The 19269-nt window shown below is 41.3% G+C and overlaps 1 protein-coding gene across 1 annotated transcript in view; it reads right to left on the bottom strand.

The window, feature by feature from the left end:
- The window catches only part of Inpp5a (inositol polyphosphate-5-phosphatase A), a 241932-nt gene that overhangs the window by 60335 nt on the left and 162328 nt on the right, over window positions 1–19269 (bottom strand). Inside the window, 1 exon segment of the mRNA XM_063245014.1 lies at window positions 6407–6510. Within this exon segment, the coding sequence (XP_063101084.1) occupies window positions 6407–6510 (104 nt within the window).

The following is a 19269-nucleotide window of genomic DNA, read 5'->3' as shown; positions in this document are numbered from 1 at the left end:
CTTCTCTCACTAGTATCCAGGACTAAGTAGAGTGGTTTTTTTTTTTTTTCTTAATAATAGACTTTTATTTTTCAGAGCAATGTTGAGTCTATAGAAAAAACTGAGCAGAAGGTACAGATGGTCCTCACATGTACCTCCCAGTGTGGACACACACATGACGATACCCATTTCCTCCTGTTCTACGTGGCCAACATTACATGAGCAGACTCTGTTCATTGAGCCAGTACCCCCAGCTATGCTGAGACATAGGACAACACAACCTGCAGAACTACAGCAAGTTCCTAACTCACAAATATTCGAATTTCAAATTTTCACAGGTGTACTGTGAAAATTCACAAGAGTATACTATAAGACTTGATTGTCAGATTATGAGTGAGTATGAACATTCTCCCAGAATGGAATTCATTCATAAGGTGGGGTCTTACTAACTTGCTCTTAGTCCCTTCTTATCAGGCTCTCTTACCCTCCCTTATTCCTGACTGCCACAGGGAAGCAGCTTTCTCCCAGCATACGTTTCTACCACAATGTTTTTTCTTTGCCACAGGTCTAAAAGTAATGGAGTTGATTAACAATGGACTAAAACCTCTGACACCCTAGGATTTTCTTCCTTTGCTTTCTCAGGTGTTTTGTCACGGTGACAAAAAGCTGAATAATATATCATGGCATTACAACATTCTCATAGCCTATGGTCTGCCATGTGTCCTTGGTTCTGGGCTAGGATATGGCACTGACCTTCCTGAACTCACACAAGACTCAGTCTGTGTCATTCACAGAATCCCACACACTCGTCTGCCACCCAGGAGACAGTCAACATAGTCTTGTCCTCATTTTATCAGGGAGTAAATGAAGGTCCAAAGATTCTGAGCTTTTTAAGACCATCAGTTCTTTGGAAAAAGGAACAAAACTAGAATCTACTTTCCTAATTCCAAGGCCAAGGTTCCTTCTTTCTGACTAATGACTTCCCTCTTCTGATTGTGCCTAAACACTTTTGAGTGTTTAGGGTGAGATGGCTCAAACGAGTGCATAGTACTCCAAGTCATCACAGAGTTCAGGTGCCTTTCTGACAAACTATTCCTCAGTGTAGCCTCCTAAAACACCTCCTTCTCATAATACACATATGCCCACAACATGTCTAAATATATATACCCACAAACACACTCATGTACACTCACATGTATACATTCACATAAACATATGCATTATGCCTGGGCAGATACGTGAATACATACACATATACACTCAGATGTATACACAAATGTAACTCATGTTACATAAAGCACACCATGCATGATTGGAAGTGCTACACACAGAAAATGGCCCACCATAGACCCATGCACTTGGGCCTCATGGAAGATCTCAGGCATCACCAAATACAGATGCTATTGCTTGGTCCACTGCAAATGGAAGCAGAACATGCACGTATGGGTAGGGCTCCTCAAATGGTTGATGAGTTTCTTTCATTCTGATCATGTTATAGAACTTTCTGGTCACTGACCACCTTCTGAAACCTTCATTTGTAGACTCCTACACCAAATATGGTGGCAACGCCACATTTCTGAAGTGGCCACACTCCAGGTCTGGTGTGACTCTCTTCTTTGAGGGACCTATCACTGCAGAAATGAAAACCATACAACACATAGAGGCAGGGGGAGAGGGTAGCACATCTCTCACTCACCACACGCAGTCTCTGCTCAGGTCCCCTGTTAATAGGATTCCTTGAACTAGCAGATGGATTGCAAATACAGACGGTTTCATCTACTAAAAGACAGCATAAATCGCAGTGGAGAAAAGAGGAGCTGCAGGGAGGTTATCACCATGCAGCCCTGCCATGAAAAGCCCACTCAGAGCATTAGTGGAATTAATTCATCTTTCATAGGAGCTTTGCAGCAGGGTCTGTGATCTATGGTAACAACCAATTTCTCACTACGGGCAAGAGGGAAAAAATGACTTGCCTCAATCGACTACACAAATCTGCTTTTTAAAAATGGCCTCACATTATCTGGAGTGTTGCTCCCAGAGGCATCATTTGAAATTCATACTGAGCCAAAAGCACCCATAAATCAACAGAGAAAGTTTTGTTAGTTTTAGATGCTGTGGGTTGTAATTATTTGGAATTGCATTATGCTTCCATCACAGTAATTACATTTAGATTATCCTTAAGTGATGGTAATAAAAGAAAGAGAAATCAGTCTTAAACTAATTCCCTCCCCCAAAATGTGCTAGAGTACAGCACAAAGCTGGCAGGAAGGCACAGAGAAGCAAGTTCAGGCAGAGCTGCTATGGCTCTGGCCAAAGCTGATCCCTGGGCAAGGCTCGAGGATGGGAGACTTGGCCCTCCTTACTCTTTACAAAGTAACACATTTTGTGAAGGTCTGCATGTTAATGTTCTGCTGACAGAGCATTAAAAGTCTTCAGTTTTTAAAATGAAAATTTTCTTCTATTAACTGTCAGAATGAAAGGAAATGTGTGAATCCATTTGTGTAATACATACCACAAGGGTATGAAATGCAGGGTTTTCTGAAATGGATTCCCACAGAATCAACTCAGGAACACTAATGTTCCCTGCAGGCCCAGACACCCACTGCCACAGGATCTGACTGGTGACCAACAGGCTGCTGACAGTCTCTCACTGCTCTCCAACTCAAGATATGGCCACCCAGACATCCACAACCTAAGTGCATTTCCTCCTCTGCCAGAATAAATGATAATATGGCCTTGGAGTTGGTTCTGCTGAATGTAGGAAGGCCAGCGACCCAGACTGGGGCTGCTTTCCTGTGGGAGAGAAACAGCTCCTCACACACTAACTTCAAACCATGCCTCACTTTGCCAGAGTAAGTATCACATGGGGACAGAGCACTGACCACAGGGCAGAGGCTAGAATACCCCCCTTCCAAATAGTAGCAGAGCAAAGAGGACATCTCCAGCCTTGGCTCCCCATGCTAACAGAGATGGCAAAAGGGACATGACTAGGAGAAGCCCCAAGCTGAGGGTGGGAATAAGGAGGGCCCAGAAAGGAACTCTGCCATCGAGGGTTGCAAGGACTGCTCAGGAGTCAGAGCTGGGGCAACAGAAGAGTCAGGATCTATCTCACAAGACATCTTTGAAGGAGGGCTAGTTCACCCTTCTCGTGAGTCAACAGAAGCCATGCTGGGTCTGGGAGGAGTATAACAAGTAGCCAATTCACCCTTCTTGTATGCTGTGCAAACCATGTAGGACCCAGGAAGAAAGAAGCCAGTTCACCCTTCCTATGAGCCGACTGGTACACAGGCTGAGAATCAAGAAGGACCCAACCCCTTTCCCCCCTGCTACCCCATAAGCAATCAGCTAGTACAGAGGACAGGCTGAGTTGATAGCAACTGAGATACAAAAACAATTAAATGCTTGTATTATTTGATTGACTTTGTAGGCCTAAGTCTAGTAGTCAGCATCTACTATGAGGATAAGAGTATATAATATAGCAAGTATGGGGAATTTCCTTCTGTCTTGTTTTTGAAATCCAATATTGTTCTCACTGTTGAGTTTTGTTCTGATTTATTTATTTATTTATTTATTTATTTATTTATTATCAGTACCAGGGATCGAACTCATGACCGCCTGCTTGCAAGGTAGGTGCTTACGCCACTGAGCTAAATCCCCAGCCCCTGTTCCGATTTATTGTATTATTTTATTTAATGTTCTCTTTGACTGTTTTTATTCTGTTTTGTTTTATTTGATTTTACTACGTCTGATGATAAGGACAACTACCGTGAAGATAAGAGACATTATGGTGGCCATTGTTGATTTCTTACTATCTTGTTTTGAAGTTCTGTATCACTTTCACTGTTTTGTTTTGATTGATTTTATTCTCTTTTTGTTTTGTTAGGTTTTATTCTCTTTAAAATAAATTTTTAAAAAGGACACCTCTGGAGGAACCACAGAGCATTGCAGGAAGCCCCATCCCTGTGTGAGCTGTCTCACTTGGTGCCCACTGTCCCAGCCTTTGCCCTTCCTTGTCCACTCAGGATACACGGCCCTTTGCTGAGATGATAACAGACAGTCATGGAGGCCAGGTAAGGCATTGTGTGTAGACATATGCCTCTCAGATCCCTTTTAGTGCTAAAGGCAAAATGTGATGAGAGGATCTGCCATTCTCAATTCTGGAATTATAACAGGTGAGGTGAGGACACAGGACACCAAGGAGCCTGTAAGTGGTACTGGGACAGCAAGGCTGGCTGCCAAGTCCCTGGAAGGAACAACTTCACACAGCAACAACAAGTGTGACCACACTTGTGGCAATTTAAAACACTGCTCATGGTTGCATACTCCTCAATGCAAGGCTCTAGGACAGAGAGCAGATGTCATACTCAGAAGACCTCACAAAAGGAGAAAGCAAGAAGACAACAGAGAGCTTCACTGGCAAAGAAATGTACATACAACTCCTCTTAATCTGAACAGGTTCTATTGCATATGTTGTTGAATTGCCATACTCAACATTTCAGACAGTTTAAAGTCATATTTAAATAAAAAAAGTTGCAAAGAAAGATACATGAACTGCTTGGGGATGTGCCTCAAGTGCTACACCACTACAATCATCACATGTCCTATCACTTATGCCCATGTCTAGCACTGCCCATCTCTAATCCATCCCATCTGCCTTGCAGGGGTATCTCCAAACCACAGAGCAGGGTACTCACTGTCTGGTCTTGGTCCAGTCCTGGCTCTCCAGTCCTACCTTAAGCCTCTCCCATTTCCACTTTAGTCCCTCAAGTCTGTTCTAGTCACTTTGAGATGAGAACCAAACCAAAGGGGCCTCCAGATGAGTGAGGGTCAATGCAGGATGAACAGAAGTCTGAGGTTAGCTTTGAGGAGGCTCAGAAGGCCAGCTTAGTGGCCCATGGCTTCTTCAAGGAAACTGTAGCACCGGGTCCTTCTATGGGAATGTCACCACATTCAGGGAATATTGCCCTGATTCATGGATGCAGCTGCACATTGAAGGTCCCAAAGCTTTCCTGACATCCTGCTCTAGTCTCAGATATTCAGAATAGACAGGGACAAAGAAGCAGAGCCAAGGGGCAGGTCTAAGGCAGCTGAGGACAGGAGGCTGTTCTGTTGGCACCAAATCCTTGGCCTGGAGACGATGGATGAGGAAGCTGAGCCACTGGGTGACAGGAATGTCCATCCTTCATGAAGATGGCCACAATTCCTTCACTCAAAGCACAGATCATAAAGCAAGTTAATAAAGTTATGGCCTTGCTGAAAATCAGCTCTGCAGGCAGGCACAGCTAGCTGAGTAAAGGAACTACAAAGCATGCTCTCCAGGAGCTGCAGAGATGAGACTAACATGGCTTCTACATCATGATAAGCATGGGACATGCCCAAATGATAGGCAAATAGCCATCAGAAGGTGATGCTCAGTTCTTCACTTCAGTAGCCAAAATGCTTCTGGTCATGGCATCCAAATTTTACTACGGTTTAACAGATGTGGAATGGGCAAGGTAACAAAGTGTGGATGAACAGTTCAGAAGGCTCCAAAAATGCTGGTTGTAAGGTTTACTAAAAAGTACAGACTAAAACTGAGCACACAGTCTAACTACCGTGTAAAGTAACACACACAACACTAATCAAAAAATCACTAAAACCCCAAAGAAATAGAGCATTTTATGATTACTGTGCCTAGGCAATAAGACAGTAAATAAATTCTTCACTTTTTTTCCTTTTTGGTTTTGGGGTGCATGTGTGTATACACATGGTATAGTGCTAGGGATTGAATCTCGGCCCTCATGCACGCTAGCAAGCATTCTACCAGAGCTAATACCTCAGCCCACTCCCAGACATTTTAATTTCTAAACTTTCCATGTGAAGTGGACACAATCACTGGAAAGTGTTAGTGAGCCACCAGCTTGGCCACCCACCTGCTCCACAATGACTGATATTCTTCACTTGCTGGTGCAATCCCAAGGCCTCATTTGTGAATGAGAGCCCCCATCCTGTGCCTGCTGGGGAAGGTAAGGGATGTATCATGCCATATAGTTTCCACATGTCATACCACACAACGACTTCCAGCCCCTGACCTCAGCTGGCTATTCCCACCAGCCAGAATGACCCCTGCTCACCCAGCAAGCTAGATGATACTTCCCTGCATTTGGGGGAGGGAGGGTTTTGCCTAGAAATGACAAATACAGAATTTACAGACTAAAAATGAACTTCTTAGACTCCGTCCCCCTTTATCTAGATTAGCCCAGATCAACCCACACTGGTTTGGAACCTCCTAGAAAGATACAACAGTGGAGCATCAATGCCAAGCTGTGACCCTCCTACAGTGGAGCATGGCAGTTTGGACCTAAACTTCACTTCTGACTTGCTTACTCTGTAAAGCACATGTGCTAATGAGAGCCAGAAAGACAACCCTGGTTACATGCTTACATACCTCAGGGAAGTAGTCCTGTGGAAACTTCTCTTTCTCCAGCATCGGTGTGCTCTCTAAAGTATCTGAATAGATCTCTTTGCCAGTGACTTTTTTATACTTCTTTGCTGGAAAAGATAAAAAAGATGATGTGAATATTTTCAATGTTGCATACTACCCAAACAGCCATATGATACTGGGGGGTCATGCTCATCCAAGCAGCTCCATGGAGCCAGAAAGCCCTAAGTAGAGAAGCAGACAAGGGTCTACCCCTGACCAGCTGCTCCATGGATGCCTGCAGCTCATAAATCCCCATTCTACGATCTGGAATCTGACACTACACTTCATTATCCCCTTAGAGCTCCCAGCCTGCAGATTTACAGGGGCTAATTGGCACCCTCTTTTAAAGCAGTGAATATATTGAAGAGGGCCGTAGAATTACTATTCAGTGAGACCTTCACATGAATTTATTTAATAACATCGATTTCCTCTTCACTCATGGCCCACATCACTCATATTCCAGGGAAGAGTTTTATGTGAGATGGAGGGAGGGACACAGGGCAGGCATTTTCCAGACCTGCTCTGCCAGCTGCTACCCAGACCTCCCTGGGGTTTGTGGGAGATATGGTTCCCACAGGCCTCTTTAGGCTGACAACATGGACAGAGATTGGCCCGAGTTCTCATTCACATCCAGGCATGGGGCCCTTTCCTCCTATGAACTAGCATCTCCATGTCCTCACTGCTGTGTGATAATGAGTGTGTGAAACTATTCCCTCAAGTCTTGCTGGGCTGGTGGTCAACTATGAGGAACATAGGCAGAACACAGTCCCTAAGACCACCTGGGAACAGGGGCCTAGCTCAGGCACCCCAACCTGGTCCTTCATTTGTCAGCTTCAGCAGGGCAAGTTCTTCTGGGCTGAGAGCAATTGCAGAGGTAAAGTTCCTGGGGTGTCGAGAGTATTCCTGGAGACCAGCTTTAGAATAAGCAGCAAGCTGTGCTTCCAGCAATTCACGGGAGCAGCCTTTGTATACCATGAGCAGCTGAGACCTGCAGTTTCTGGAGCACTGTCTACTCTAGAGACATGGCAGGACATCAGAAGCAGATTAAAAGATGCAGTGTTTTGTGTCAGGGCTGGGCTCTCCTCATACCAGGAGAGGTGTAAACCCCAGGCAAAACCAAAATGCTAATGCTGAGGAGGTGAGCATGAGCCCCACACACAGCCCAGAGGAGATCATGTTGCCAATTCACTGTGTATGAAACATGGAAAAGAACAGCAATCAGCGCCCATCCCCAGATGTGGAGCTGTGCACTAACCATACCTACACTGCCACTGATTACATTCTTCAGATATAGAAATCACCTCTAGAGGCCTCAGACATGCTGAATTCTGAATCCAAAACCACCACAGCCATGTTTCCTCACTCAGGGAAAGTGAAGATAGCTCCCTTCAGGTGAGAACAAGGTCACACAGGTTCAAGTACAGTCTAAGCCAATAAGCAGAGCAGAGGTGCACTTAACCCCAGATGCCCTTACTGCAAATGCTCATACATCCTTGTAGAGGAACAGTATTTATGATACATGGTACTTTGGCGGAATTGGGCTGGGGATGGTCCAAGTAACAACCCACATTTGAGAAGAGTCAGCACAGCTGGACACCTGGTCCCTTCTGAATTGAGACAGGATCTGGGGTATGGCTCCATGGTGTGGAGCCAGGCTGCTATCTGGGACCCCAATCTGTCCCTTATTCAACCATAATCTTCATAAACTTTCTCCTGGACATCTAGACACTGGCAGAGGCCCAGCTTACACATCCTTTCTACTTGTAGGCTCACCCTTATAGGGGCAACACCGAGCATTATAGCTCCTAGTCCAGATATTACAACATGACAAAGGGTAAGGATATGGACATGGGACCTGGTGTGGATTTCATGATGCACAGGCCTGGAGACTATCATTCTGGGACAGGTCAGGCAGAACCCCATCCATGTGAATACTACTCCCTGAGTAAGGCCAGGATTTGATGGAATGGCTAGAACAGGCAGTGAGGAGCAGGAAGGATGATGATTCAGACAAAAAAGCACAATAGCATGAAGGATAGTGGAGTCCATCATCTCATGATAGCTAACTGGGAGGACAGAATAGCAACTGCAAGAAGGGAAAGGAAGGCCTAGAGCCCTGAGCATGGTATCCAAAATAGCATGTCTTGAGCCTGAGTATGGGTGCCTTGCCCGAGACACCAGAAGACATCTCTACAAACCTCTAATCCCTGATGAAGGCTTCTGCTCCCTCTATCTAACAGTCACAGTCCAATGTCCAGTGATTAGGTCTGGTTATTGCATATATCCCCACAGCAACAATACTGGGCAGGTCCAGCTCACACAGAACAGAGGGTGAGGGGCAAGAGCCTTGACTGCTACAATGCTAAGCAGAAATGCTTGACCACTCTCTGGACACCCAGTCATTGACCTTCAGCTGGGGAATGTCTATCCTACATTCCCCTAGAGGCCTGGTCAGTACCAACCATGGACTGAGTTTCACCTGCTCCTGCAATGGAAGAAAAACATCCACTCTCAAGTGTGTTCAGTACAGGGCTCTTCAGAGGAGAGCTGGAAATTTCACAACAGCCTTCCTAGAGGCCTGGTCACTCAGCTAAAGATGCCCATCACATGACAGACACCACACATACATGCATAGGTGCAGAAAGAGCCACAGCACACACTGATAGGAAAGCAGTGTGTCTCACGTAAAATAAAGATGTGGAGGTAGTGATGGCTGCAGGAAAAGCCCTATGCTTGCCTTGGTAAGAAACCCAAGGGAATACTGTTTCCCTCTGAAGTCTAAAAGACTTCATTTTTTAAAAATACACTGTTTTTAGAATAGTTTTAAATTTACAGAACAGATAGCAGCAAATGGAACATTCCCGTGTGTTCCTGCCCTACCCACATACAGCTTCCCTACTCCTTGAATTCTGAATTAAGGAGGCTAAACTAACAAAACCATCTACCCTATTAAAAAGCCTTTACACCACCAAAGAAATCACCAACAGAGTGAAAAGACAACCCACAGAGTAGAAAAAAATTATAGCCAGTTGTCCTTTAGGCAAAGGGCTTATATCTAAAACATATAAAGAACTAAAAAATCAGACTCCCCAGATTCAAAGATGCCAAAAATGGGCACACTTCTTAGATGAAGAAATAAAAACGGCAAATAAATATATTAAAAAATGGTCACCATCACTGGTCATTTGAGAGTTGCAAGTTAAAACAATATTGAGATTCCATCTCACTCCAGAAAGAATGGCTACCATCAAGAAATCAACCAATAACAAATGCTCTAGGGGCTGTGGGGAAAAAGGAACCCTTCTCCACTGTTGGTGGGAGTGTAGAGTGGTACAACCACTAGGGAAATCAGTGTGAAGATTCTTTGAAAACCTAGGGTTAGAGGTCCTATTCAACTCAGCTATACCTTTTGGGTATCTTCCCAGAAGAATTAAAGTTATCATACCACAGTGATATATGTGTACCCAAGTTTATAGCAGCACAATTTGTAATAGCTAGATCTTGGAAACAACCCAAATGCCCATCAACTGAAGAACAGATAAAAAAAAGATATATTATGGAGCACTACTCAGTCATAAAGAAGGGTAAGACTAAGACTTTTATAGGTAAATGGATACAACTTGAGACCATACTAAGTAAAATAAATCAGACCCAAATGTGTAAAAATCGTAGTTTCACTAGTGTAAGAAGTTGAATGAGTAAGAAAGATCCAAAAATTTACAGTATTGTGAACTGAGAAGAAACTGTTCAAAGGAAAAGAAAAACTGATGGGGTAACGGGAATGAAAGGAACAGAAAAGGGAAAAATAGCCAGTGGCATACGTGCCTGCCTGGTAGGCGCAAGGTCATGAGTTTGATCCTCGGTGCCAGAAAAAAAAAAGTGGGGGGTATATAAATATACAAGGGTAGTTAAACTAGTTATGCAGTTAGTTTCTTTTCATTAGTTGAAAAAAAGACTTGTGCTACTTGAACAGTATTTCATGCCTATATATTGTATTCTGAGTAACTATTATGAAAATAACAATACACAGTGTATTGTTACTCTCCTAATAACCTGATTTGAAATTGTTTTATTTCTATTTTTCTTCTTCTCTTAAAAAATAACAAAATCAGAACTGATACATAATTACCAACAGAAATTCCCTGTTTACTTCAGGCTTTGCTTTTCCTGATGTATATTAGATGCATTTTTGACATATGCATAAAAGTACATTTCCACTGTCACAAATCATATAGAACAGTTTCTCTGCCTTAAAAAAAAAATCCCTATAATCTATAGATTTACACACACACCCTGCCACCCAGCCCCTGGCAGAATGGACCTCTGCACCACACAGCCTTTTCAGACCAGTTCCTTTGATCTGGCTGAGTTTCTGGGTTGCTGACAACACTCTACTATAATGATGTGCATTGTTCACCCTTACTTGGGAGGCCGCAGAGAATGTCTGAAAGCCAGGGGTGTCTACCCTCTGACTTTGCCCTTTTTCAGTATTTTTGGTGTTGCCAATTCTGGGGATTTCTTTCCTCTATGTAACCTTTATAATCAGTCCATATATATGAAAGTCACTTACAGCATTTTGATGGGGATTATGTTTCAACTCCAAGTCAAATCAGGAAGAACTGAGATCTTGACAATATTTCCTTCCTAATTTTCGGAAGTTTACTCTCTCCTGTTCTGGAGTATGATCAAGATGCCAGTAGATTCAGTGTCTGGTGAAGGCCCATTCCTCACAGGTGGTATCTTTCATGTTCTCACATGCTGAGCAGCACAAGCAACCTCCCTTGGGTCTCCTAAAAGGCCATTAGTCCCATTCATAGGCTGGGCCCTCATGACCTAGTTACTTCCCCAGGGCCTTACTTACAGATAGAATCACCTTGTTAGTTCCATATATGAATTTTGGAAGGACACAAACATTCCAACCATAGTATTATCATGAAGATGGGCTATCTCTTCACTTATCTAGATCTTTGACTTCTTTCATCAGAGTTTTGTAGTTTTCCTCAGAGATATTACTGTCAAATCATATTTTATTAAAGAATATTCCTAAGTACTTTCCTTTTTAATATATGCTTATGTAGATTTTTTTTTTAATTTCAATTTTCATCCATCGCTTCAAATTACACAGGAAAGCAATTAACTTTTATACATTAACTACTCATCCTGTAATTGCTTATTCCTACCACTGGAGATTTTTCTAAATAGATAACCATTTCATCTGAGAAAAAAGACAGCTCTAACTCTTACTGCATCCTGAAAATATGCCCTTTATTTATTTTAGTCTTTATGCATTAGCTAAGACTTTCATTAATATATGGAAGTAGTTGAGAGGAGACATGCTTGTTTTGCTCCTGATATTTTCTCTAAGTCTCTCGTTTTCTAATTTCTTACTAATTTTGATATCAACTATAGATTTTCTTGTAAATTTAAAAAATCAAGTTAAGAGATTTCCTCCTCTACTTATAGTATGTTTAGAGTTTTTACCATGAATGGATATTGAATTCTGTAAAATGTGTTTCCTGTATCTACTGACACAATATGATTTAGCCTGTGCTGTGGTTTAGATTAACATTCGCCCCACCCCCAACCTCAGGTGACCAGAGGGTAACTGGCTCACGCGGGCTCTATACTTATCAGTGGACTCATCTACTATGACTTCAGTAGGTAAACTGGCTTTTATACCTACTGAGGTGAGTCCTGGTTAGATGTGGGTCACTGGGGGCATGACTTGCAAAAGTATATTCTTGTTGCCAGCTCCCCACTTATCTCTGTCTCCTGGCCAACATGATCTAAGCAGCATTTTAGCCACCATCCCCATCTGCCATGCTATTTCTGCCTTGCAACTAACTTACCATGGAATGAACCCACTGAAGCTGTGAACCAAAATAAACCTCTCCTCCTTTAAATTGTATGTGTTGGATATTTTGTTCTAGTAACAAGAAAGTAAGACAGATTTTGGTACCCATGAGTAGGGTTGTTTCTGCGACTACAGCTGACCCTGTGGTTCAGAAGTACTTGAAACTGGTTTGTGGGAAGAATTTAGAAAATTTTTGGATAGGTATGTACAGAAGGATTACAAGGTTATAAACCATGCCTGATGGATGATCAGAGCTCAGAACATCAGGATGCTAAGGGAAATGCGGACAGGAAAAGTCAACTTCAGGTGGTTTCCGTTGGGAACAATTACTTCACTGGCAAGTTGGACTAAACCATGTATGTCACACTGTAGTAGAAAATTTGTTTCTGTTTTGCCCATGTCATGAGACTCTGAGAGAAACTGAGATTAAGGACAGTTGAAAAATTAGTCTGGTAGGGAAAATTTCACAGTAGCTCAGGCTATGATCTAGGTTATTCCTGGCTGATTTTAGCCAGATCGGCAGTGAAAATCAGCAAATGTGAAAAATCTGCAAAAGAAAAGAAGTGCCTGAAAAGTTGAAGCCACAGACAGCACAACTGGTTCAAGATTAGCATTGCCATATTCATGATACAGCCATAATTTGTATATCACCCTGCCAGGCAACTGTGTTTTTAATTCTACCATCTGTGCTAAATAGCTAACCATCAGTGCTTCAAGATGCCTGACGGACAGTCATGCACATACCACCAGTAATTCAAACTGGTGGAAACATGTAAAAAGAAACTAAATACTTCAATCAGAACAACAGGAAAGATGGCTGGGGATATCTTGAGAATTGGCACAACCCTATTCTCTGCAGGCTAAAGGGTATAAAGCTGTAAAGCTTTCATTTGAGAAGAGAACCCAAGGTTGCCTGCTTGAGAAGAGCTGTCTGAGATTCTTTCACAGGGCTCAGCCATCTGGACACTCAGGGTTCTCTGTAGTTATAGTCCAAATGTGCCTGACTATTGCTGGAGCTTGGCTTCATGTGCTGATTTAACAGACACGTGGAATGAAAAGTTATGGGTCTTGGAGGCCTTCACTCCGATTTCAGAAAGCCTGGGAGGCTAACCAGTGTGGCCTTGAAAGGGCAATGCATAAAACTGAGATAGAGCTGAAAGTGCAGTGGAGACCCAAGGAAGTTGAAGACGGCTGGAACATGGAACATCTGTTGAGAAAAGCCACAGGCAGGGAGTGAAAAGACACTCGCAAGAAAGAGGCCATGAGGGTTGCAAGAAGCAATGCTGTAACAGCAGGGCTGTCCAAGCCCTTTAGAGCTCACATTCACCACATCCGCACCTAGGAGCTTCCCCTGGATGTAATGGTGCCCTGCTGAGTTTCGGTCTTGCTTAGTTCTGGTTCCTTGCTAGCCTCTGTGCCCATTCCCTCCTGGGAATGGGAATGTTTATTTTGTGCCACTTATGTTCAAAGTGTTTAACTTTCTTTTTCATTTTTACAGGGGCTCACAGCTCAAAGCTTGCCTTGAGTCTCAGAGGCAACTTTGGACTTGGACTTTTTAGCAGTGCTGGGACTATTAAGGCTTTTGCAACTCCTAAAAATGGACTAAATACATTTTGCATAAAAACAAGGAGATGAGTCTTTTGGGGGCCAGGGTAAAATGTTATGATTTAGACTTTTTAAAAAAAAAAATTGTTTCCCAAAGGGCTCATGTCTTCAGAGTGAGGCTTTTGGAAGGTGATGTATCATTGAAGATATCATATTCATCAGAGGATCCACTCACACTAATAACTTAAGTAGCCAAATGTGCTTTTAGGAGGTGAGGCCTGGTTGGAATAAATCACTGAAAGTGTGATCTGGAACAGTGTATTCTTGTTCCTGGTTCTTTTCTCTTCTTCCTGGATACCATCAGATGAGCAACTTTTGTCCTCCAAGGCCCTTCCACTCTGCTGTTTCTGCACTAGCGCTGACTGACCATAGACTGAAAAAGTGAGCCATAATAAACCTCTTGTTTAAGTTGTGAGTGTTGGGTGTGTATTTTGTGTCAATGAGTAGGACAGTGAACTAAGATAGTCTGTGATGTGATGGACTAGGTTAGCTGATTTTCAAATAAGCTTGCCTATCTGGAATAAATTGCAAAGTAATTTCATGCACTGTTGGATTCAATTTGCTAACATTTTGTTGAAAACTTCTGCCTTTTATGTTCATGAGAAATACTACTCTTTAGCTTTTCCTTTTTGCAATGTTTTTTGTCTTGCATTAGGGGCCATACTTGCCTCACAGGTGAGTTAGAAAAGTGCCTCTCTGCTTTTACCTCCAGGCTGGACTTATAGAGAACTAGTGTAACTTTGAATTCATCAGTAAGCACATCTAGATCTCATGCTTCCTTTTCCAGAAGGCTAATTAATTATTGATTTAATTTCATTAATTGCTAAAGGTCTATTTGTTTTATCTAGGCCTCCTTGCATAAATTTTCATAGACTGTATCTTTTAGGAAACTGGTCATTAAGTTAATAAATTTATAGATACTTAATAATATTCTTTTATTATAATTTTAATGTCCATAGGATCAGCAGTGATAATCCCTCTCATTTCTGATATTAATAATTTACGTCTTTTTTTCTTGATTAGTATAGCTAGCATTATATAAATTTGCATTTATATAAATATTTTTAGCATTAAATATTTTAACAATATTTTAGCATTAAATATTTTCAAAGAAGCAACTTCAGTTTTGCTAATTTTCTCTACTGATTTTCTATTTTCAATTTTGCTGATTTCTATTTCTTTTTCATTTTTTTTCTTCTGCTAACTTTGCAATGAATTTCCTTTTACTTTAAGGTAGAATCTCGAACTACTGATTTTAGAACTATCCTCTTTTATAATATATGCATTTGATGCTATAAATTTTCCTCTAAATATTGCTTTTGTTAATAGCCCATGAATTCCATTAAGCTATATTCTCATTTACTTCAAAATATTTTTAAAATTTCTTGAGATTTCTTTGACCTATGTGTTCTTTAGAAATGTACTTGAAAATGCAGTATTTCAAGTATTTGAAGGGTTGCCAGTTATCTTCCTATTATTACTTTCTAGGTTAATTCTACTGTGATTCAAAATCACATTTTGTATGGTTTCTCTTCTTTAAATTTGTCAAGGTATGTACTAAAGCGGACAGTATGAGCCATGTTAGAGTGTTACATGTGAGCTAGAGAAAAATATATGTTCTGCTGTTATTGGATTAATTAGATAAATGACAATTAGATCTAGCTGTGTGGGGGTGCTGTTGAATTCAACCACATCCTTACTCATTTCTTGTCTCCTGGATCTGCCCATTTCTGACAATAGAATTGATGTCTCCTATATAATAAAAGTTCCTCTATTTTACCCCCCAGGTTGAGCATTTGTCTTGTGTATTTTGGTGCTCTGTTGTTAAGCATATAAATGTTAAGGATCATTATGTCTTCTTGGAGAATTAGTCCCTTATCATTATGCAGTGTCTCTCTCTTTTGACAATAACTTGCTCGAAAGTTTGCTTTATCTGAAAGTAATATAGTTATTGTGGCTCTGGGAGTGTTCGCATGGTATAGCTTTCCCTATCTTTTCTCTTTGATCTTTGTGAGCTTTTGTTTCTTAAGTGGGTTCCTAGTAGGCACTACACAGATGTTTTTATCTACTCTAAACAGTCTCTGTCTTTTTGACCATTCCCATTTAAAGGGATCACAGATACAGCTGGGGGTATCATCTACCACATCTGTATCTTTGTATTTGTAACTTTTCTATTTTCTTCTACTCCTTTTCTGCCTTCTCTAATTTTTAACTGAACACTTTATCTGGTTCCTTTATTAAAAAAAAACTTTAGTGGTTGTCATGGAGATATAATATATACAGAATTTTAACTAACACAAGCTCACTTTCAAATAACACTATCTTCTTTCACAAGTAGTTCAGGTTTCTTGTAACAGAGGATTCCTGATTCTTTCTTTCTTTATAGTATTTCTGCTTTTCCATTTCACGTCTCCATATCTACAGTTAGTCAATACAGCTTTCTATTATTACTATATACAAACATTATTTGTTAGATCAATTAAGAAGAAGAAGAAACTATTTTACTTCACTTTCATTTATTCTCCTCCCACACTCTTCTTTTTGGTGTGAACTAGTTTCTGTCCTGTGTCATTTTCTTCTCTTGAAAGCCAGCTTGTAGTGTTCTCCACAAAGCAGGTCTCCTGGTGACAAATTCCCTCGAGTTTTGTCTGCCTGATGGTCATTGCTTATCCTTCATTTTTGGAGGACAATTTTGCTGAATATAGAATTGTAAGCTGATATTTCTTTCCTTTTAATGCTTCAAATATTTCACATCAATCTCTTCTTGTGAGCTTTCTAAAAGAAGGCCAATGTAATTCTTATCCTTATTCCATTGTAGAGAAGATGTTTCCCTACTCCTTACTCATGGGCTCCAGTTTCTTTTAGGATTTTGTCCTTGTCTTTGATTTTTTTTTTTTTTTTGTCTTTTTCATTTTTTTTATCGGTACCAGGGATCGAACTCACAACTGCCTGCTTGCAAGGCAGGCGCTTATGCCGCTGAGCTAAATCCCCAGCCCCTTGTCTTTGATTTTCTACGATTTCAATATAAAATATGATGTGACAAGGTGCAGACTTTTGGCATTTATCCTGTTTGTTACTGGCGATCCTACAGCTTTCAAGATCTGGTGATTGCTCTGGTGTCTGTTTTGAGTTTTGATGTATTATAACCATCATTGCATCAAGTATTTCTTCGATACTCTCTGTTTTCTTTTTCTGACATATAACACATACCTTTCACTTTGTGTTACTGTCCCACAGTTCTTGGACATTTTTAAAAAATTCTTATTTCTCTTTCCTTTCCATTCTAATAATAAGATGCCACAACTGACAGAGCTGCAAAGCTCAGACCTTAAAAGGTATGTCAAAGAAAATCCACAAGGCCAGGGATATAGCTCAGTGGTGCAGCACCTGCCTGGCAAGTACAAGGTTCTGAGTTTGATTCCAAGTACCCAAGGGTGGGGTAGGGGATCCACAGATAACTAAGTGGATAAGAATAAGAACAATGTCCCAACAGAGGAAATTGTAGTTGATGGCACCTTCAATGATAGTAGACAGCAGACACTGCCCAGGCCCCATGAAACTTCATACTAAAGGCTGATCTATCTTATATTTTTTTCCTTCTCTTCAAAGATTCATATTGTACTTTTAACAAAAATTACAAGGCATTCTAAAAGATAAAAATGCAAACTAAAGAGACAAACCAACCTCCAACCTAGACACAGATGTGGCACAGACTTAGAAATGATTAGGCTAGGAATGTAAGATAACTAAGTAATTATGTTAAGGGCGCTAATGTAAAAAATGGATAATATGTGACAACAAATGGATAATGTGAATAGACATTAAAAATTTCACAACACCTTAGTGAGTCAGGAAGACCAGAGAGGCCAGGATTGGGCATCTCCTTTTCCTGGGTAGGTGAGCTTTGATAAGATCCCAGCAGATTGGGCCAAGTGACAGTTTCCTTGAGGACAGACCCTGTGAAGAAAGGTATAGCCTGGCCCTGACTGTGAGATGGGTCTCCTAGCAGTAAATCTTACAATTATGTGGTTCCCAAGAGTTTTTCTCTTCCAGGATAGTCTATTCAGTTTCTAGCACTTGTCAGTTGCTGTCAAATGTTTTTCATCAGGCTAGATCCAGCAGGAGCTAGCTTCTGCTCCCGGGAAGTGGTGGCCTTAGCCCACCTCTCTGTTCAGAGCAACAGAGAACTGGGGCTGGGGATTTAGCTCAGTGGCATAAGCACCTGACTTGCAAGCAGGTGGTCGTGAGTTCGATCCCTGGTACCAGAATAAAGGAAAAAAAAAAAAAAAGAATTTGAGAAGAACTGTTTGCAGTCTGCTTAGCTCTCTTTTTGTGAGAATGGGAGCCATTCTCTAAACCCTTTCTATGCTGGGCCAGAAACTAGAAATCTTTTCATCTTTTTTATCTGTACCTCTGAGTACTTCTTAAATTTCTTACAAATTTAGGCTACTACTTTTAAAAATTTATTCAAACTTATCACAAACTCTTGAGTTGCTGTGCTCTAACCAGAAGAAGAGGGCAGGAGTGGTGACCCCAGCCTGAGATTCAGAAGACTACATAGCTGCAGAGGGTCAGCTACAACATCTGCTAGGCCACTGTGAGTGTTTAAGAACACACATCCAGCATCCCAAACAGGTGCTGTTCACTGTCTACTACTGCCCTGTATCTGTCACTGTTCATTATATGGAGGATCCTGAGTAAGGTTTTGCTAGAGTGAAGTGTATATCTAACTTGTTGCTTTAAATAAACTGTGGGTTAGCAAGGTATATCATGGTTGATTTCACTTACTAATAAAATATGTATGTATATAAATGATCTCTCAAAGAAAAATTCTATGGATTAAAAACTCTTTCATGCTCATCATATAAACTTCCAAGGGGCTAATCCTCTTTCTGTCCCCAGCCGCACCTGAGACATACTATGTCTAAACGTCTGCTGATGAAGACACAGTAGACTGCAGACTGGTGTTTACACAGATGTAAGAGATAGGCTGGCTATCCTGTTCTGACCTTCTTCCTTGGTGAGAACAGTAGGTGCTGGTATTTAAGTGTTTAAAAAACCCAAAGACAACAGGGCAATGAAAAATTATTCTGCTGCCTAGGATCCTGCGCATCATCAAGATGCTGATGGGATTACTGTTCAGCTAGTGTAGACAAGACTGCTCAAGAGGCTCCCAAGTGAGCAAAAACAATGAATCTGAACCAACTGACACAATTAGTTGCCATCCACAATTACCACAACTTTAATGACATTTCAAATTGAGGTGAGCTGGCTCACCTCATGGAACTCAGGAGGGTTCACATATAAAAGGACAAGAAGATAGAGTGGACAGTGACACAGAAATACCTAGAACACTTGCAGGTCCACA

The sequence above is a fragment of the Cavia porcellus genome, unplaced genomic scaffold (genome assembly GCF_034190915.1).
Source record: "Cavia porcellus strain 051 isolate PalLab524CR breed Dunkin Hartley unplaced genomic scaffold, mCavPor4.1 scaffold_2, whole genome shotgun sequence".
NCBI classification, from domain to species: domain Eukaryota; kingdom Metazoa; phylum Chordata; class Mammalia; order Rodentia; family Caviidae; genus Cavia; species Cavia porcellus.
The sequence above is the reverse complement of the archived record's forward strand: the minus strand, read 5'-3'. Positions and strand labels throughout refer to the sequence as shown.